This window comes from Oryctolagus cuniculus, chromosome 9 (genome assembly GCF_964237555.1).
Source record: "Oryctolagus cuniculus chromosome 9, mOryCun1.1, whole genome shotgun sequence".
In the NCBI taxonomy this organism is placed as follows: domain Eukaryota; kingdom Metazoa; phylum Chordata; class Mammalia; order Lagomorpha; family Leporidae; genus Oryctolagus; species Oryctolagus cuniculus.
The window spans coordinates 2,166,732-2,187,852 of NC_091440.1; the positions used below are offsets into that span (position 1 = coordinate 2,166,732).

At 63.3% G+C, this 21,121-nt stretch overlaps 1 protein-coding gene across 2 annotated transcripts in view; it reads right to left on the minus strand.

Moving 5' to 3' along the window:
* ARHGEF7 (Rho guanine nucleotide exchange factor 7) overlaps positions 1–11,845 on the minus strand; it is a 171,967-nt gene extending 160,122 nt beyond the window's left edge. The window contains exon 1 of one of the 2 annotated variants that reach the window (XM_070048561.1): positions 11,595–11,845. In XM_070048561.1, coding sequence (XP_069904662.1) covers positions 11,595–11,759 — 165 coding nt within the window. In that variant the 5' untranslated portion in view covers positions 11,760–11,845. The remainder of the gene's footprint in view (positions 1–11,594) is intronic. The other variant, XM_070048562.1, reaches the window with a different exon arrangement.
* Between the last annotated feature and the right edge of the window lie 9,276 nt (positions 11,846–21,121).

The following is a 21,121-nucleotide window of genomic DNA, read 5'->3' on the forward strand; positions in this document are numbered from 1 at the left end:
ACCTCTGAGCAAGAACGCATATACGTCTCCCTGCGCCTGCTGACCACACTTAGCCTGATGTCTGCAGTTCCAACCACGTTGCTGCAAATGGCACATTTCACCCTTTGTACGGCTTGGTCACACGCATCCACTGCACAGGGAGGTCCCCGTCTCCATCATCTGCACATGGAGCCCCCCCGTCTCCATCATCTGCACGTGGAGCCCCCCCGTCTCCATCATCTGCACGTGGAGCCCCCCCGTCTCCATCATCTGCGAGTGGAGCCCCCCCGTCTCCATCATCTGCACGTGGAGCCCCCCCCGCTCCGTCTCCATCATCTGCACGTGGAGCCCCCCCGTCTCCATCATCTGCACGTGGAGCCCCCCCGTCTCCATCATCTGCGAGTGGAGCCCCCCCGTCTCCATCATCTGCGAGTGGATCCCCCCCGTCTCCATCATCTGCACGTGGATCCCCCTCCCTGTCTCCATCATCTGCACGTGGAGCCCCTCCCCCATCTCCATCATCTGCGCATGGAGCCCCCCCCCGTCTCCATCATCTGCACGTGGAACCCCCTCCCTGTCTCCATCATCTGCACGTGGAGCCCCTCCCCCATCTCCATCATCTGCGCATGGAGCCCCCCCCCCGTCTCCATCATCTGTGCGTGGAGCCCCCCGCCACTCCGGCTCCATCATCTGTGGGCTGACTTCTCGGCTGACTCCATTTCTCGGCTATGTGAGCGGTGCAAGAACCTCTTTGCTCTAATGATCGCGTGTCCCTGCACGCACACCCAGCAGCGGGACCGCTGCGTCCAGCGGTGGCTCTATTTTTAGTTGTTTCAGGAATCTTCATCCTGTTTCCCACAGCAGCTGTGCTGACGCCAAGTGTCCCCTCCTCCGCTCACTGGCCAGCGCTCGCTGTTTCTTGACTTTCTGATACCAGCAGTCTGACGGGGGGAGAGGACGTGTGCTCTGACGGCTGGCGGTGCTGACAGGTCCTCACATGCCTGCTGGCTTCTGAGAGGCATCTGTGTGATCACTTGCATTGAATTGCATTCTTTGGGGTTTGCCGTTGAGCTGAGCTTCTCGTACGGTCTGAACATCAATTTCTCGTCCAGTGAAGAGCGTAAATATTTTCTCCCGCTGTCCTGCTTCCCTGTTGGACGCCAGATGGCGTTTCGCTCCGTTTGTCACTCATGGAGAGCGCCCGATGACCCTCAGTTCTGGTCCCTTGTCACATCCAGGTGTGGTCTCTGTGCCACTTCCTGCCGGTTTCCCCTTTGCCATAAGTCTGTAGAGAATGTGACCGTGCGCTATTTATAGACAAAACGAAAATGCACTAACCACCGACAGCAAGCACAGGAAGTTGCTTCCATCGGGAAGACTGGCGGCCAGGGCCAGGATCTCCTGACGCCTGGGGTCTCAGGGGGCTCCCCGGGGGGGGCCACAGACAGGGGTCTCAGCGGGCTCCCCGGGGCCGCAGACAGGGGTCTCGGCGGGCTCCCCGGGGCCACAGACAGGGGGCGCTGCGCAGGCTCCCCGGGGCCACAGACAGGGGGCGCTGCACAGGCTCCCTGGGGCCACAGACAGGGGTCTTGGCGGGCTCCCCGGGGGGGCCACAGACAGGGGTCTCGGCGGGCTCCCCGGGGCCACAGACAGGGGGCGCTGCGCAGGCTCCCCGGGGGGGCCACAGACAGGGGTCTCGGCGGGCTCCTCGCCCCCAGGACCGGCAGTGACATCAGCAGAAGCAAGGGCGTGGGGCTGGTCCCCGAGTGCAGGCGGCCTCTCCTCCCCCCGCACGGCCCTCCATAGAGGCCGGGGACTCGGGCCAGCGTCACCCAGCACCCCTGGAATGACAGGGCCCACCACTGGGAGCGTGCTCAGGAAGCAACAGGCTTGTTGAGAAAATCCGAGTTCCCGAGAAAAGACTTCCGGAAGTTTTGCGATAGACTTAGAAGTGTCTCCCGAACTTAAAGATTTGCCGGCAGGAAATTGGTGGTCAAGCGCCTTAGCGTGGACGCGTGGTGTTGGCCCTGAGAACCGAGGGAGGCATCAACAAATAACCCAGAACAGAACCATCTCCAGGAAGGCGTTGCTAACAAAAATCAGCCTGTCCCAACCGACTTCGCAGCAGGAAACCACGCACACCCCAAACCAACCTGCAGCTGTGCGTTCCCACGTTAGCCCAAGGCAAGTTCCCAGGGACCGGAAGGGGCTCGGTGTTTGACAGACGCGTCTAGGGGTTCTGAATCACACGTGGCTTCCTTGGAGAACAGGCGGGCCCCGCACCGCTCCTCGGTGTGTGACGATTAACGTACACACAAAATACCACCAGAAAACCAGAGCCCTTTCAACCACTGGAACAGGAAAGCCCCGCACAGAAAATCGAGATGGGAAGTGGTATCTGTCACTCTAAGCAACACACGGCTCCAGTTCCCAATCAGATTAAATCACTCCAGCCCGGGCCTCGCATGGCACAGGTGAGGCCGCCATCTGGGTGCCCGCATCCCATCCTGGAGTGTCAGCTCAAGTCCCCAGCTCCCTGCTGATGCACCTGGCAGGCTCAGAGACAGGCCCGAGCGCTGGCCCTGCCGCCCCGAGGGAGACCAGGAGGGCTCCTGGCTCCCGGCTTCATCCCGGCCCCGCCCCAGCCACTGCGGCCTGTGGGCAGTGAACTGGCAGATGGAGAGTCTCTCCCTCCCCCTCCCCCTCCCCCTCCTCTCCCCCTCCCCCTCCCCCTCTCCCTCTCCCCCTCCCCCTCCCCCTCCTCTCCCCCTCCCCCTCCCCCTCTCCCTCTCCCTCTCCCATCTCCCAACTCCCATCTCCCATCTCCCATCTCTGGCACTGTACCTTTCAAATAAACAAATAAACCTCCAAAAAATTATTTATTGGGGCCAGTGCCTTACGTAGTAGGTAAAGCTGCCACCCACAGGGCTGGCATCCCACACGGGCTCCAGTTCGAGTCCCGGCCGCTCCACTTCCGATCCAGCTCTCAGCTGTGGCCTGGAAGGCAGTAGAAGGTGGCCCAAGTCCTCGGCCCCTACTCCCACGTGGGAGACCTGGAGGAAGCTCGTGGCTCCTGGCTTCGGATTCAGCTCGGCCCTGGCTGTTACGGCCATCTGGGGAGTGAACCGGGGGTGGAAGACCTCTCTCTCTCTCTCCCTCTGCCTCCACCTCTCTGTAACTCTGCCTTTCAAATAAATAAACACATTTTTTTAAATTATTTCTTGAAAACTCCCACTAGAACATCAGAGAGAAGAGGAAACGTGAAGGCACGTGTCATCTTTCACAAACCCGGATGGCACCTGAGCCCCAGGCCTCCAGGTGCGGTCAGGACCCAGGTGAGGTGAGGGGCAGCAGTGAGATGCAGGCCCCGCCGCACCCGGCCGCCCCGGCCGGAGTCTGAGGCAGATTCTAGAAGGGAAACAGAGGCCCAGCACGTGGGGTGCACAGGCGGGGACAAGGGTCAAAGGTCAAGGGTCAAGGGTGGCAGGGAAACCTGCACTACCAGGGCACAAGCCAAGCAGCTGTCTCTGGACGGAGAGCGCCCCACAGCCCCGCCCCTCGGTGCGCCCTGACCCGCACCCCCAGGCCCTTCGCCAGCCTCGCTCTTGAAAGACCCTGGATACCTGAGTAACGTCCCAGAGCTGGGGAATAAATTCCAAAGAGAACTCAGAGGAAAGAGAGACACGGCGGGGAGGAGGAGTCCCTTCCGGAACGCAGTGAGGGGCGCCCCCCGGGAGCCGCAGAGCAGGGCGGAATCCAGGAGGGACCGAGACAGGGAGAGCGCCAGCAGTGAGAAACCGCGGCCAGACAGCCCAAATGGAGCTCCAGCAGGAAGCGAGGAAGAGAGAGTCAAGGAGACGTTTGGTTTCTAAAAGATTTATTTGTTTATTTGAAAGGCAGAGTAACAGAGAGGCAGAGGCAGAGCCAGGGAGAGAGACAGAGGTCTTCTGTCCGCTGGGTCACTCCCCAAATGACCACAACACCCAGAGCTGGGCTGATCTGAAGCCAGGAGCTCCTTCCAGGTCTCCCATGAGGGGGCAGGGGCCCAAGCACTTGGGCCGCCTTCTGCTGCTTTCCCAGGCCACAGCAGAGAGCTGGATCGGAAGAGGAGCAGCCAGCTTTCAAACCAGCGCCCATATGGGATGCCGGCACTGCAGGGGGCTTTACCCGCTGTGCCACAGCGCCGGCCCTGGAAATGTTTTTAAAAAGCAGAACAGGTACAGGTGAGCCTGTGGGAGGCCGCTCGAGATGCCCACCGGCCGGGTGCAGAGCTGCCGAAGCCACAGTCCTTGGAGCAGGGGGCACCGCGCAGACCTCGCCTCTGCCAAGTCCTAACGGCACTGCCAGACACGGAGGAGAGGGGACCTGGGGAGGGGACGAGTGCGTGTTTCAGGAGTGAGGGACCCAAGTGCACAAGGTCCCCTGTGTCTGAGTGCATCCGCATGTCCCCTGGCTGAGGGCCGCGTGTCCCTATGTACCTGTCATCTCTGGCCACGGTGACAAACCACACGACCTCGGCGGCACACTCAGGGAAGTCCCAGGGGGGCTCGGTGGGTACCTGCCGACACTGGCTGGCTCAGTCCAGCGTCTGGCACAGGTGGGTCCAGGACCACCCAGACAGGGGCCACTGAGCCGTCCCCTGTGTGGCCACGGACCGCCAGCCTCCAGGCCTGGGTCTATCCTCATGGCGGGGAGGCTCTGACAGCGTGGACGCAGGCGAAGGCCCCTGGGGCCCAGGTGAGGAGCAAGCACAGAGCTGTCCCGTCCTAGTCCAATAGCTCCAACAAGTCAAGGCCAGTGCAGATTCCAGGAGGGAGGACAGGGCCCGGCGCTGTGGGGCAGTGGGTTAAGCCACACTCACGGTGCCGGCATTCCACGTGGGAGCACAGTGTGAGTCCCGGATGCCCCACTTCTGACCCAGCTCCCAACTAATGCACCTGGGACAGCGGAAGACGGCCCGAGTGCTTGGGCCCCGGCACCCACGTGGGAGACCCGGATGGAGCTCCTGGCTCCTGGCTTCAGCCTGGCCCAGCCTGGTCATTGCAGCCATCTGGGGAGTGAACCAGCAGATGGAAGACCTCTCTCTCTGTACCTCTGCCTTTTGAATAAATAGATAAATTTTTAAAAAGACAGAAAGAAGGGAGAACCGGGACGCTAGCTCTCCATGGGGAAGCTGTGGCCGGAGCCCTGGGCCCGAGCACCACATCCTCCGAGGCTGGTTTGTGCATCATTGCCCGGGGGCCACCTCCCGGAGTCCCGGGGGCACCAGCCACTCGGACCCGGTGTGCACGGCTCTCCGCGGCTGCGCAGGGTGCAGCGTGCCCAGCCGTCTGCACTGCCTTGTCTCGGACACCTGCACAGTCTGGGCTGGAGGCCTGCGCCCTCCTTCACCGGAGACCACAGACACACCCCACGGAAGGCCCCAGAACGGACCACGTGCGTGGCTGTGCCTGGGTGTCTGTGGGCACCCAGCGGCTCGCTAGCTCCACACAGTAACTGCACCAGTAAAAATTACATTTTTAACGATTTGTGTATTTCGAAAGTCAGTTACAGAGAGAGAGGGAGAAAGAGAAGAGCTTCCATCCGCTGGCTCACTCCCCAGATGGCCACGTGGCCAGGGCTGGGCCAGGCCAAAGCCAGGAGCCGGGAGCTTCTTCCACATCTCCCACGTGGGTGGCAGGGGCTCAAGAATCTGGGCCGTCCTCTGCTGCTTTCCCAGTGCACTAGCAGGGGGCTGGGTCAGCAGTGAGCAGCTGGGACCTGAACTGGTGCCCGTGTGGGAGGCCGGCACTGCAGGCAGCGGCTTTACCCACCAGGCCACAGCACCAGCCCTGCCCTGGTTACACTTAAACAAATGGGAATGACGGTGTTTGACGTGAGCTCTACACACGAACACCTGCAGCCGCCCCGGTCCTCTGGGCTCCAGCAACACCGCACAGACCGGCTGAGCGCTGCCAGTCGGGCTCAGAAAGCCCCAAGTTCCCAGCTAGTGCTACAACACACAGGTTCCGAGAAGCACTGCACAGACCCGAAGACGGAGCAAGAAGTCAGAAACGCAGCCCTCACTGTGTAGACGGAGGGCAGGGACAGAAACGCAGCCCTCACTGTGTAGACGGAGGGCGGGAACAGAAACGCAGCCCTCACTGTGTAGACGGAGGGCAGGGACAGAAACGCAGCCCTCACTGTGTAGACGGAGGGAGGGACAGTCAGAAATGCTGTGTAGACCAAGGGTGGGGCCAGAGAGGGGTCAGAAATGCACCTGGGAAGCAGGGTGGGGGTGGCCCCAGGCACAGGCAGCCCGGGCCCCACTTCCCATCTGTGACTCCGGGCCTGTCTCCTGCATGAAACTGTATACAAGTGAAACCCGAGTCCCTGGGCTCCGGCCCCGGCCTCCCGGGCAGCAGCTGCGCGCTGAGCAGCTGCCGAGACCTGGCTCTGACCAGCCGCCCTGGCTGCAACCATGGTTCCACAGCCCAGACAGCGCGTTGTTTCGGGGGAGGGGCTGCCGGCCCCCAGAGCTGTAAAAGTGCCCCCGACGTATTCCTGGATCCGGGCAGCTCTAAGGTTCAAATTCTGGATTCGGGTTTCTGGGCAGGGTGGGCAAAGCTTCCTATCCAAGCGGTAGGAGCCATCACGTCCTGCTCACAAAGGCTCTGGCCCTTGGGACGTCCACCCGTTGGCCCTGAACCACCCGACTACCCCCAGCAGCCACTCCTGCCAGCGGGGACCCCCAAGTCACATAGCAAATGACAGCAGGGAGCCCAGGCCTGCCTGCCCGGAGCACCGGCAGTCGCAGGCCCTGGCGTCTCGCAGGGCACAGCTGTGCACCTGCTGCCTCCCACCTGCAGTGACAGGGCAGGGCAAACTCCAGCTGGCAGGGGATGCCAAGCCCCAGGCTCACGCATTGCCGCCAGCAGCCTCACAGCTCAGCCCAGCTCTTCCCCAGCCGCGCCAGCATTCCACGGCCGCCAGTGGGAGAACCGCGCACGCGCACTTCCGTCTAAAAGGTTCGTTACCCACGGAGGGGTGTGTGTCACTCTGGCTCCTGACACAGGAAACCCGGAGTCAGAGCCAGGAGAGAGGGCGGGAGCCCCGGCAGGGGCCTGTGCCCCCTGGGGGCCCTGCCCCCAGCCCCTTCCCCCACCCTGTGACCCCCGCCGTGCCCACCCTGCGCACCACAGTCTGCTCTGTGTCTGGGTGCTCACTCACACTGCTGGCCTCTGGCTCGTAAATTCCTGAGCGCAGGGACCACCAAGTCTGCGCAGCACGCAGCGGCCTGCACGCAGCGGCCTGCACACAGAGGCCTGCACACAGAGGCCTGCACACAGCGGCCTGCACGCAGCCGCCTGCACACAGCGGCCTGCACGCAGCGGCCTACACACAACTGCCTGCACACAGCGGCCTGCACACAGCGGCCTGCACACAGCAGCCTGCACACAACTGCCTGCACACAGCGGCCTGCACACAGAGGCCTGCACACAGCAGCCTGCACACGCGGCCTGCATGCAGCGGCCTGCACGCAGAGGCCTGCACGCAGCGGCCTGCACGCAGAGGCCTGCACGCAGCGGCCTGCACACAGAGGCCTACACACAACTGCCTGCACACAGCGGCCTGCACACAGCGGCCTGCACACAACTGCCTGCACACAGCGGCCTGCACACAGAGGCCTGCACACAGCAGCCTGCACACGCGGCCTGCATGCAGCGGCCTGCACGCAGAGGCCTGCACGCAGCGGCCTGCACACAGCGGCCTGCACACAGCGGCCTGCACGCAGCGGCCTGCACGCAGCGGCCTGCACACAGCGGCCTGCACACAGCGGCCTGCACGCAGCGGCCTGCACGTGCAGCCGGGCGGCCTGGGCAGGCATGCTCAGGCCCCAGCACCCTCGCCAGCCAAAGGGACATCAGGAACGAGCCGGGCGTTTGTGAAGGACGCTAGCGTGGTAGCAGCGACTCCGGGCAGACACATTTTCTTAAAGGAAAGAGAAAAGCGGCCGCAGCGCTCCAGGCAGGACTCCAGGCGGTTCACCCGGATCAACAGAACGAGGGCCCGGGCCTCGGACAGCACCCGCCACACGCAGAGCCGCCGCCCAGGCCCTCCGCACCCTCAGGGAGCCGTGTGTGTGCAAACGTGTCCACCTGCCGGTGCGTTCCCCGTGCGTGAGCTGGGCACGTGCGTGACTGCGACGCCGACGCTAACGCTTCAGCGGCTCCAGCCGGCGCTCGGCAGAGGTTCCGGATTTCAATCCTAACCGCTCCATGGTGCACGAGTCGGCAGGGGCCGCGGCAGGGTCCCGCTCACTCAGGGCCGAGACGTGACGCTGAGGTCCCCGGAGGAACTGTCGGAACATGGCCCGCTCTGGAACCCTGGCGGGAGGGCTGGTGAGAAGACTCGGGAGCCCCACTCTGCATCTGCAGGGTTCAAGCTGAGCTCCTGAAAGTCCAGTCTGCAGACGGCCTGGTCTGGAACCTGGTGAGCAGTTCCTCCACGCAGCCACGAGCGCGGGACAGCCGCAGGGCGCGGCCACGACGGTGCCAGGTCCCCAGGGCCAGGGCGCATTCCCAACACCGAGCGCTCCCAGCGTCGGCCCGCGGCCACGGAGACTTCAGTCCCAGAGCTGGGAATCCTGCAGCCCCCACATCCCAAGACCGAGAGGGGGCGAAGGCAGCACCGGTGGGGAAGCAGCCTCTTCTTGTCCCTGACCCCCGGCGGATGACCTGGGGCTGCTGGCGCGACCGCAGCTCTGGAAGTCACCAGCTCCCACCCCTCCTTGCTCTCGGGCTCTCTCCCGCCCCGCGGCTTGCGAGTTCCCCCCACACCGACGTCCTGAGGACCTGGTACTGCGTGTCCTGTCTCCCCTGCACCAGCCAGCACGCAGGCGGGTGAGTACTGAGTGCTGAGGATGTCCACCCAGGCCAGTGCACCCTGCGACCAGGTGTGGGCTGAATCCCGCCCCTGCCCCCTCCCTAAATTCACAGGAAGTCCTAACCCCAGCACCTCAGCAGGCGGCCTCGTCTGGGAATGGGGTCACTGCAGACGCAAGCAGCTGAGGCCACGCTGCGGTGCGGCCCTGACCCAGGACCTCAGGGGTCCTGATCAGAAGAGGGGCTGCCAGAGGACGTCCTGGGAAGGCGGGGGCTGGGTCACCACCCGCCAGGGGGCTGCAGAGCTCAGTGCGCCTGGCACAGACCCTCCCCCAGCGCCTGCAGGGGAGCACAGGCGGGTCAACACCTTGACCTCAGCCTTCTGCCCGCAGACTGGGGGACGAGGCGCACCCCCGGGGCATCCTGCAGAGTGGTGTTCCACGGACGGCACAGTTCCAGGTCGCGTGGATCACAGGCGTGGCCGGGACACAGAAAGAACCAAGTGCCCGGGTCCCTCGTGGTACTGCACCTGCTGCACTCACAAGCCACGTGCAGGCAGACCCTGGGTTCCGCTCACGTCTCAGTCATTTTCCACCCTCGGAAAAGTCTGTGTCCCGACTTCACCTCCTTGGACCACATCACCTAGTGACGGCTAAAGCGAGGGCAGCGCGACCAGGGCTTGGGCGCCCCTGGCTGGTCAGAGGAGCGACTCGCCACCACCCGCGCAGTGCCTACTGCAGACGACCCGAGCGGACCCTCGGACGCGAAGGCTGGGGACGCGCCTGGGCCCCCCCTCTTCTCGCCACGGCACCGCTGGCAGCGAGGCGAACACTGCTCACATCGAGTTTCCAACTCCCTCTAACTTCCCGCCCGAAAAGAAACGCAGCAGCCCCCCGCGAGGACCCCAGAGCCAACGTGCCCCTCAAAGAACAGTCTGGAATGCAAGCAACACCCTCCCCGCTCTTTCACCCTTTTCCCAGCTGAGAAACACATCAGGACATGTGTTCTTAATAAGAGGCGTGTGGGAAGCCTCTCGGTTCTGTGCCGACGGCCAGTCTCGGGCCAAATGCGAGTCGCAAATCTGCAAGCAGGAAGCGCCAAGCGACTCGCTCTCCCCTGGCCCTGGGTGGGGTGCGTCGGGGGGCAGCCAGGTCCCCGGAAGACCTTTCAGTCCCACGCAGAGGCTCCACCAGGTTCCCGCAGGCTCCTTGGTCAGGAGAGAGATCCCGGGACCGCGCTGGCACACGGCAGGCGTGTGCGTGGCGTCTGTTACTCGGTAGGCACGCAAACGCTCACAGGAGGAACGCTCGTCAGGAATTGGGACCTGTGGACGCCAGGACTTCGGAGGCAGAGGACAGCCAGCCTTTCACCCCCCAAAACCTACCCCTGAGCCACAGGGCACGGACCACGGCGGGTGGCCGTGATGGAGTGGCCCGGGCCCAGGGCGTTTCCACAGGACCAGAGTTGCAGAGCGCAGCAGGCGGGCGGCTGGGGCTGGGCCTACTCTGCCCACTTCCTGTTCTAGGGGTGACCCGGCTGCAGAGGTCCGGCGTCCACGCCAAGACAGCTAACGCGCCAGACACCACACGGCCTGACCGGCACGTGTCCATTGGCGCGGCCCAAGAAGTTTCTGCTTGCTCGCAGCCCGGGCTGCGTCCCCCAGAGCCTGTTCTGGGGCACTGGGCGCGCGTCTCGGTGCCTCCGACACCTGTCTGTCGCTCCCAGCACCGGCTCCCGAGGGCCCTGGAGGTGACAGGCTCCTGAGCCCATCCAGAACCCAGGTCTCCCCGTGACTTCCGGTTCTTTCAGAACAAGCAAGTCTACTCCGCCGGCTGGCGGGCAGCTGTCGCTTCCACAATGCGTCTGCCGCTTTCAGCAATCCGTTCCAAAATCAAAAAATAAAAATAAAAAACCCGAGAGTGGTCAGCTTGCAGAATCCCTCCCTCATAAAATGGTTTGTGACCTAATTTTAAATGTAGCACCAGAACACGCGCAAACTTAGAAGAGCCAGCCTTCTACTTCTGCAAGTCGCCTAATTAACATTTTATTCTCCCCAAAGCGTCCGCCAGCCCGCGGGGGGCCAGAGGCCGCCCCTAGAAACGAGATCGCTCTGCCGAATTTCGGTGCGCCTCCGTTTCGCCAAAACCCAGAACGCCGGAGCCAGGACGCCAGCTGCCTGCACGCAGGGACGGGTCGTGGGGAGAGCGCTCCTGCGGGCCCCGGCCCCGGCCCCGGCCCCGGGCCCCGGCCAGCTGCTCGCGGGAGACCAACACCAACTCGGATGCGCTCGCGGAGCCGCCCGGACCCCCGGCGCTGGAGGCGGCGTCCGCCCCGCCCCGGGATGAACCTGAACCTGAAACGCAGCAGCTCACACAAGCCGCGGGACTCACCGCGACCCGCGCCCGCAGCTGCGGAAACGCACCGCGAATCCGCGCGGACAAAGCCACGGGAGCTCGCCCCCCGCAGGTCGCAGCCAGGGGCCGACGCCGAGCCCCCCGGGCAGCGAGAGCGCCCGAACGCCAGCGCGGAGCGGACGCCGGCGGCCGCCGCGCGCAGGACGCCCCCGGCCCGCGCCCCCTCCCCGCCGCCCCGCACACAATGGCGCCCCCAGCTCCCGCGCCCGCCCGGTCCGCGCACAAAGGAGGGCGCGCGGGCCCCGAGCCGGCGCGCGCCAGGTGCCCCCGCGCGCATCCCGGGCGTCCGGGCCGGGGCCGGGCCGGGCCGGGGCCGGGCGCCGGCGGCGGCGCTTACTTTCTCGATGGTCCCGGGCAGCAGGCGCTCCAGCAGCCGGCACAGGACCACCCCATCCTTCAGCGACGCCTGCAGAAAGCCCTCCGGGTCCGAGATGGTTTTCTTGGGCGACTCGAGCACGCCCAGGGTGATGAGCCACGTAACGGTCTGCTCGGCCGAATTCATCGCTGCGGCGCTCCGCAGGGCGCGGGGGGGCGCCGCGCGCGCCTTCACCTCGGAGCGGCGGCCCGGCCCGCGGCCGCCCCCGCCCCCGCCGCCTCCGCGCCCATGGAGCCCGCGCGCGGCCCCGCGGGTCCCGCTCGGCTCGCGCCCCCGCGCGCGCTCCGGCCCCGGCTCGCGGTCAGGCGCCTCCCCGGCAGCCGCGCAGGGACCCGCGGGCGCCCGGCGCCGCCCCCGCCGCCGCCCCCCGGCCGCGGCCGCCGTCGCCCGATGACATCACCGCCGGGAGAAGAAAGACGCGGCCGCCGCCGCCCGCGCCGCCCCGCGCCCGCGCCGCGCCCTGCGCAGCCTCTGCGGGGCGCACGGGCCGGGGGCCGAGGGCCCGTGGCAGGGGCCCAGGGCGGCGGGAAAGCAGAAGTGAGGAGTGCGGGGCCCGGACTAGGGCGGTGGAACCGGGGGCGCGCAGGTGGCGGGGTCGGGGCGAGGGCGGCGGGGCTGGGGGCCCGCAGGCGCCGGTGTCGGGGCGAGGGCGGCACGGCCCGGCCTCCCCGCGCCCACCTGCGCAGCGCCCGGCCCCGCGCCCACCCACTCGCGTCCTGGGGGCCCGCAGCCCTGGTCGGTGTATTCGCTGGCAGGATGCGCCCTTCCGTTCTGCCACACTCAGAGCGCCCGCGCCCTGGCACTCCAGCCAGCAAGGACGGGGCGCAGACGCTCCAGGGCTGCGGCTGCGGCACCCAGGCCGCCCGGGGCGCTACTCGCGCTCCTGCGGGGGCTCCGGGCCCCGCGCGGCGCCGACCTCCGGGGTCGCGAAGGCAGAGGGCCCGGATCCCGCGGGGCTCCGTTCTCCATGGTCGGTGTCGCCCCCCCCCCCGCCCCCGGCGCTGCGGGCGCAAAGTCGAGAGGACCGCACGTGCCGAGGCGGGTGCAGCCGGGCGTCTCGGAGGGCTGGGGGTGGGGAGCGCAGGGGCTGTGACCCGCACTGGCCCGGCCCAAAAAGCCCCGCACTCCCACGCGGCGGGGTGCCCCCGCGTCGTCCAACCCTGTCCACACCACACAGGCATGTGTCCAGAAGGGATGCGGCGCCTTATGGGGCGCACGAGGGGGACATGGGCTGTCCCTGGGGGCCTCCGGGGCCTGCTGAGCCGCCCCTCGCAGCCGGTGTCCAGGTGACCAAGGCTGGAAACCCAGGGGGCCCTGGAGAACCCACAGCGGCTCACGGCCCTGTCAGGGACAGTCAGTTCTCGCCTTCCGGGCCAGCTAAGTGGTTGAATTTTCTTTCCTAATACAAGTACTGAGTAAATTCCGTAGAGTAGGGACTCGATGGTGTGCGCGCTTGGCGGAGGGCTGTGCGCCTGCGCGCTCTGGCCTCGCCCTACCCGGTGCGCAGCCGTGCGCTCACGGTCCCCCTTCTGCTGGTGACACCCGTGAGCGTGGACGTGGCACTCACGCAAACCCGGCTGTTCTGCAGGGCGCGCACCTGGCGGCGCCCTGCCCGGGTTGTTTCCGGTTGTCATGGAAATCCTGCGTGCTCCCGCGGAAATGACTTAGAGTGCATCCTTACAGCCTCAGACCTGCTCACCCAGGCTGGCGCGTGTCTGGCAAACACGGAAAGCGTCAGATGCACTCAAAATGGTCCTACAGAAAGCCAGCCCTAGGGCGTGGCCTGGGGGCCCAGTGGCTCGAGAGCCAACCCTGGTCGGAATGGTCTGCCTAGGCAGAAGTCCCAAAGCCTGCAATGCTTTGTAATTATTAGTTCTAGTTGTTTACTTGGTGCACAATACGGGCTTTTTAAGTGTGTTTGGAAAAGATTTCGCAGAGTAACACAGCTTCTGTGCTTTTGAGCTGTTTTACCATCCGCGGTGGGCCTCTGGTTAACTTTCCTTAATGTTCTCCAAATTCCCATCACAAAGGACGTGTGCACGGCCAGGAATCTGGGGCCGGCGCGCGGGCCGTCCTGCGCTAGAGCCGAGGAAGGCTGTGGGCCGAGCACAGCGCTGGCCCTGCCACGGCTGCCCCTCTGCTGCACCCCCAGAGCGTGGACCGTGGCCCTCGGCCCCTCATTGTCCCGAGAGGAGTTCACCTTCCCACCTGCTTGGCTGCCTGTTAGCGTCTGACAGCCACGTTCTGGTTGTTGTCGGGGTGTCCCCACAAACCCAGTCACAGACAGTGACGACCCGAAACGTAGCTGGCCTCCGCCACCTCAGCGGGTGTCAGGCCGCGTGGAAGACGTTCTCCTAAATGCTAGAGTGGACCCCAGCCTTCAGCCGTGCTGAGGACGGCTGTTCACCCCGTGGGGGTGCTGTGGTTGAACTGGCCATCGTGGGGGCAGGACAGCGCGACGGGCAGCGGTTCTGTGGCCTCGCTTTATCCACCGTCATCAGGGAAGGTACTGAACAGTGTCCTGTTCGTGGGGCTGCATCCGGCCCGACGCCGGAAGTTAAAGATGACCAGACTGAAACAGGCTCTCCGTGAGGTGCGCGTCCTCACTGCGTGCCCCAGAGGCACAGCACGACCCATCAACCTGGGTGCAAGTAGTGCCAGGGACCCCAGGGCGGGCAGTGAGGAGGGGGAAGAAAGGTGTGTGAGCGAGCCACGGGGACACCCCCCCGAGAAGCAGAGGGGGGCCACAGGCATCGAAATCTTCCAGCCCAGCCCCCCCACACCACCCACCTGCTGTGACGGAGGCCCTCCCCTGGGACAGCGCCTCTGTGTCACCGGGAGCTCCTTCATGAGCCACGGCTGGCACTGCACCTGCTCTGTGTGTCAGTCCAGCACCTGTGTGCTGACAGCGTCTGCCTCTGCGCCCCATCTGGGTCCCTGGATGAGGCGCACGCAGATCAGTGGACTGCGCCCAGTGGGTGTTGGGGACCTCGTGCAGTCCACCAAGGGACTTGTGCCCCGAGGACAAGACACTGGGCCTGGCAGCCTTCTCGGGGCCCAGGCCGCTGGCCCACCCACAGAGCACACGGCTGCCAGGCTGATTGCTGGTGCTAGGTACATGGGAAGACGTGGAGACGGCAGACACGCAGCAGCTGATGGACAGATGGCCACGCCAGTGTCCGGGACCGTGTGCTGGGCTGGTAAGAGAGACTTGCATTAGAGTCTCTTCTCCATGCCGGACACACCCGCCCTGGTCTGGGCCCCTCTGAGAGCAGACCCTGCCCCAGGCCTCCGGCCCCTGCTGCTTGTTTGGGATGGGACTGGGAGAAGCACCCGGATGGCAGGGAGGCACTTCGATGCTGGGATGGGGAAGCTGAGGATGTCTCAGGGTCTCCCGCGAGGCTGAGGCTGGCGCGTGGGTTCTGGGTCGTCCAGCTCCACCCACGATGGATCCACCCGCCGCCGTCTCTCTAGTGGCTGTTGCTAGTCAGCGGCACCTCTGACATCGGCCTGTCCTGAGGGTCGCGGTTCTTTGCCAGCTGGCCTCGTGCAAAAGGCACTGTGGTTTATCGGCTGGGTGGGTACCTTGAAGGCCGGTTCCTGCGGGAGATGTGACGTAAACGCTCACTCGTCCCCCGTCGCCTGCCGGTTTTCAGCTTCCTAAGCTGCAGCCCCACATCCCTCGAAGGAGACCAGCGTCAGGGATCCTCGGGCCCTGACAGCCACACCCGATGACGTAAGCGCTCTGCTTCCTCTCCTGGCCTCTCCGTGGTACTTCCCGGGGGCCTGTCTCCAAGGCGCCCCCACATTTCTGAGTATCCCAGAAGTGTTTGCCGTGACCGTCTTTCCCAGAGTGCCTTGCAAGCAGCCTTGGGAGAGAGATGTGCTGACCTGCCCCTGTCACAAACAGCGCCTCCCTCTGGGACCTCGTTGGGGCGGGTCTGCCTGCCCTCCAGAGTTGGGGGCGCCCTAAGCTCGCAGGCCCCAGCTGTGACACAGCCCTCTCTGCACCACCTCTGTGGGGCTCGCGAGTGGGAGGCACAGATGTGACCCTGAGACCCCGTGCCTGCCCGGTGGTGAGCACTGGGCCCGTGGTCTCCGACCCAGGAGTCTCGCCGTGTCTCCTGCCACATCCGGGAAGCTGTCGCTGGCCACGTCGCTGGTGGCCGAGTCTTGGCTGCGTTCACAGTGCCTCTGCTCAGGTCCCAGGGTGATGCCCAGGGATCTTCCTTCTGGGCATGCTTGGCCTGGTCCTGTGAGTTTTATTAGAAAAGACCTTGTCTTTTTTTTTTTTTTTTTTTTTGGACAGGCAGAGTGGACAGTGAGAGAGACAGAGAGAAAGGTCTTCCTTTGCCCTTGGTTCACCCTCCAATGGCCGCTGCGGCTGGCATACCGCGCTGATCCGAAGCCAGGAGCCAGGTGCTTCTCCTGGTCTCCCATGGGGTGCAGGGCCCAAGCACTTGGGCCATCCTCCACTGCACTCCCGGGCCACAGCAGAGAGCTGGCCTGGAAGAGGGGCAACCGGGACAGAATCCGGTGCCCTGACCGGGACTAGAACCCGGTGTGCCAGTGCCGCAGGCGGAGGATTAGCCTAGTGAGCCGCGGCGCCGGCCAAGACCTTGTCTTTTTATTGCTTCCAAGGGGATTTGTAATTTCCGCTTTCATTCTCTGTGACCAAATCTTTGTCCAGGAACCTGTTTCTTAATCACCAAAAAAGTCTGAGTGTGTTGGCCGTTGACTGTGAAGCAGCCAGTTGAGTTTACAAAGCCCTGTTTTGCAAGCTGTGCTGAGATTCTCAGGGCTCCGTGAACACACAGAATTCATGAGCTCCGCTCAAGACAATATCGATTTCTGTAAGGTAAAGTCTGTGATTTTGGAAAACAAGATTGATTGATTTATTTAAAAGAGTTACAGAGAGAGAGAGTGAGGTCTTCCATCTGCTGGTTCACTCTCCAGATGGCCAGGCAGAAGTTTCTTTTTTTTTTTTTAAAGATTTATTTATTTACTTGAGAGCCAGAGTTACACAGACAGAGGAGAGGCAGAGAGAGAGAGAGAGAGAGAGAGAGAGAGAGGTCTTCCATCCGATGGTTCACTCCTCAACTGGCCACAACGGCCAGAGCTGCGCCAATCCGAAGCCAGGAGCCTCTTCCGGGTCTCCTACATGGGTGCAGGGGCCCAAGGACTTGGCCATCTTCTACTGCTTTCCCAGGCCACAGCAGAGAGCTGGACTGGAAGAGGAGCAAGCGGGACTAGAACCAGCGCCCATATGGGATGCCGGCGCCACAGGCCAGGGCGTTAACCCACTGCGCCACAGCGCTGGCCCCTAGCCAGAAGCTTCATATCTGGTCTCCCGTGCAGGTGCAAGGGCTCAGACACTTGGGCCATCTTCCGCTGCTTTCCGCAGACACATTAGCAGGGAGCTCGATCAGAAGTGGAGCAGCAGAACTTGAACCCAAGCCCACCTGGGCTGGCAGCCTCACAGGTGGGGACTTTAACCACTACACCACAGCGCGGGCCCTTTTGAAGGTTTGTTTTGTTTTGTTTTGTTTTGTTTTTTGCTTTTTGTTTGTGTGTGTGTGTTGCTTTAGCCCTTTGTTCTCAAATAATTTTTGTGCTCAGATAGGTTTCAAAAAGTAAAGAGGCAGCTGGCACTGTGGCGTAGCACCTGCAATGCCGGCATCCCATATGGGCACTGGTTCTAGTCCCGGCTGCTCCACTTCCGATCTAGCTCTCTGCTGTGGCCTGGGAAAGCAGTGGAAGATGGCCCAAGTCCTAGGGCCCTGCACCTGCATGGGAGACCTGGAAGAAGCTCCTGGCTCCTGCCTTCGGATCGGCGCAGCTTTAGCTGTTGCTGACATTTGGGGAGTGAACCAGTGGATGGAAGATCAATTTCTCTGTCTCTACCTCTACCTCTCTCTCTCTCTCTCTCTCTCTCTCTCTCTGCCTCTGCTTCTCTGTAACTCTGCCTTTCAAATAAATAAATAAATCTTTAAAAAATAAATAAATGAATAAGGGGCCAGCGCCGTGGCTCACTTGGTTAATCCTCCGCCTGCGGCGCCGGCATCCCATGTGGGCACCGGGTTCTAGTCCCGGTTGCCCCTCTTCCAGTCCAGCTCTCTGCTGTGGCCCGGGAGTGCAGTGGAGGATGGCCCTGCACCCACGTGGGAGACCAGGAGGAAGCACCTGGCTCCTGGCTTCGTTCGGATCAGTGTAGCGCCGGCCGTGGCAGGCCATTTGGGGAGTGAACCAACGGAAAGAAGACCTCTCTCTCTCTCTCTCTCTCTAACTCTACCTGTCAAATAAATTTTTTTAAATTAAATAAATAAAAAGTACAGCGGCCCCAGCAGCCAGCAGCCAGCTCCCGGCAGTCTGTCTGCCGTGAGCAGAGTGCACTTGCAGAACGAGGAGAGGGAAGCCAGCGTGACACAGCTGACTGCACTGCAGATGTGTGGATGCACCTGCCCGCGTCCGTCAACTCCGTCAGGTGTGCAGATCCGTGGAACCCCGCTCAGTCTGCTGTGCCACTCCACAGCCACGAAAACGCCCTCGCCCGCCTCTAGGTGACACTCTGCCCTGCACCTTGTATTCTCTTTAAGGTTCATTTGCATATTCATTTGAATAGCAGAAGGGCGGTGGGGGGGGCAGAGAGACGGAGAGAGCCCCTCCATCTGCTGGTCCACTCCCCAAATGCCTGCAACAGCCAGGGCTGCGCCAGGCTGAAGCCAGGAGCCAGGAGCTCCGTCCAGGTCTCCCAAGGACTTGGGCCACCATCCACTGTCTTCCCGGGTGCATTAGCAGGGAGCTGTGTTGGAAGCAGAGTAGCCAGGATTCAAACCGGCACTCCGATGTGGGATGTGACAGTAAACCGAGGGTTACCCTGCTGTGCCACCGTGCCAGCCCCACGCCCTGGAGTTTCTAAATCCCTACTTGTCCCCACCTTTGTCTGTGAGAGGTGTCTGTTCTCAAATACATTTTAGGATTTATCATCTGATGGGGCCATTGTGTGGCCCTGCCACCCATGTGGGGGACCCAGATGGAGTCCCCAGCTCCTGGCTTTGGCCAGACCAGCCCCAGACACTGCAGCCATTTGAGGAGTGAACCAGTAACTGGAAGTTACCTCCCCTCCCCTCCCCTCCCCTCCCCTCCCCTCCTCTCTTCTCCTCTTCTCTCTCTCTCTCTCTCAACTCTGCCCTTTAGATAAATAAACAAAGCATGCCTTAAATCACTTCCTAGTGTTTGTCTTTACCCTCATCCCTCTGTCCCTAATCTCAGCTTGTCTGATAACACATTTCCATTCCAGTTTGCTTTTTACTTGGATTTTATTTTTAAATGTTTACTTATTTCTTTTCATCTACTTGAAAGATCAACAGAGGGAAACCAGAGAGTCAGAGAGACAGAGAGACTGCTGGTTCCCTCCCCCAAATGCTTGCAAAGGCTGAGACGGGGCCAAGCCAAAGCCAGAGGCCCAGAACTCCCCCAGGGTCTCCCATGTGGGTGGCAGGGGCCAAAGGAGCCGTCCCCGGTGCCTCCCGGGGTGCACTGGCAGGGAGCTGGAAGCGTTTCCCACTGGGCCACAGCAGCCGTCCTGGGCGTCTACTTGCACGTCCCTGGTCATCTTCGGCCCAGCCGTTGATTTTGTTGTCACTCTGTCAGTTTGTGCAAACAGCATACATCGTGGCGTGTTTTTATGCCCACCGGTGTTCGGATTTTAAATGGGAAAGTGCAGCTGTGGCCCGGGGCCGCCTGCGTCCCTTCGGTTGGCTCTCTGTACCTCCAGCATCGCTTATTCCACAGCGCCCATTCTGCTGCCCCGTCCCTCTTCCAGCCACTCTGTCTCCTCTCGCGTCCTCGTGTCGGAACTCAGAACCGCGTCACCGTTTTCGGGCCTCCTCGGCTTTCCAGAGAGCGATCCCGCGGCCCGGCTCCCCCGGCTCCCCCAGCCCGGCTCTCTCTTCCTGCTCCCTGCCCACCCCTCCACCCTTCTCCCCTACGCCGTGCAACCCGTCTCGTCCCTGCAGATTTTGACTGTTATTAGATTTGACTCGCCGAATGTCCCTTCTCTCCCAAGAGGCTTTATTTACATGTGTGCTGCACACGCCACGCAGTCAGCTTCGGAACAGGAGCCACAGGGGGAGGGCGGGTCTGTGCACCGTCGCTCACCCCTGCAGGCAGCCTCAGGCCCCGCTTGGCTTTGTTGGTGACGTCCTGGCCCAGCGCGCACCTCCGGCCAGTGCGGCGTGGAGTGGTCACTGGTTTCACCCATATTCGGAGAAACACCGTCACCACCTCAGCAAGCGGCTGGGTCTGGGCTCGCAGAGTTACGGGCGTCCTTTTCTACCCCAGTGGGGGACGGGTGCCGTGCCACGGTCTGTCAGGGCTGCTGGGGCGGGAGGGGGACTGGCAAGGCGTTCTGTGGCCAGGGCTTCCTGGGGGCCGTGACTGCCAAGCGTGGGGTGTGTTTGTGTGTGTGCCTGGGGCCACCCGTGTGCTGTCTCAAGGCCCTCGCCTGGGTGTGAAGTGAGAACCCAGGGGTCCCGACCGAGAGGGAGAATTGTTGGTCTCTGTGAAGTCTCGAGACAAACGCTGTCGGTGGCTTTAAAAAGCCCCTCACCCCGCAGCGGAGTGACAGCTGCACGTCCCAGCTGCTCCACTTCGACCCAGCTTCCTGCCAGCACGCATCCTGGGACGCAGCGGGTGACGGCTCAAGGGCTGGGGGCCCTGCCCACCCACCCCCGGGGAGCCCCAAACTGAAGTCTGGGCTCCTGGCTTTGGCCTGGCCCAGCCTTAGATGTTGCCGGCACTTGGGAAGCTACAGTGGATGGACGCATTCTCTACCATCCCCGTCTGCCTTTCAAAGGAACCAAAGTGTCTGCTTATTTTTAGCTAAATCCCATGGGAACCCCTTTTGGGGAGTGCCTGTGGAGAATACAGAACAGAAGCAGACGCCACACGCGAGGGAGCGGGGACGCGGCCGCTCTGCACGGCGGTGCGGGGTCAGTCCCACAGCAGAAGGTCGCGGGAGCGACGTCAGCCGCCGGCTTCATCTCCAAAGGCAAACGTCTTGACTGGCCCCATTCTGCTCCCTTCACTGATGCCTGCGGGGAGGACGCACATCAAGGAACCACGCGTCTGCTTGGTCGGGGTGCGATTTCACCAGCCAGCCACAGCTTGCCCTAAGGAAAAGGGCGGAGGGCGCTTGTCCGAGCTCTGCATCTGGTTAAGGCCCTGCCTGGGGGAGGGAACCTCACGCCCCACGAAGCCGCCAGGTAGGGATGAAGGTGGCAGAGGGACACGGTGGGCCCAAAGAAGGAAGGAGTGGAGCAAGCCACCCAATGGAAAAGCCAGCAGCCAAAGGCTGGCGGAGAGGGGAAGGGGCAGAACGACAGGGCTGGCCGTGGGGAGCCGCTGAGCGGACGCCGTGTCAGGCCAGCGCGACTGGACCCCGTGGCCGTGAGGCTGGGTGGACACGGGGCGAAGCCGCAGGGCAG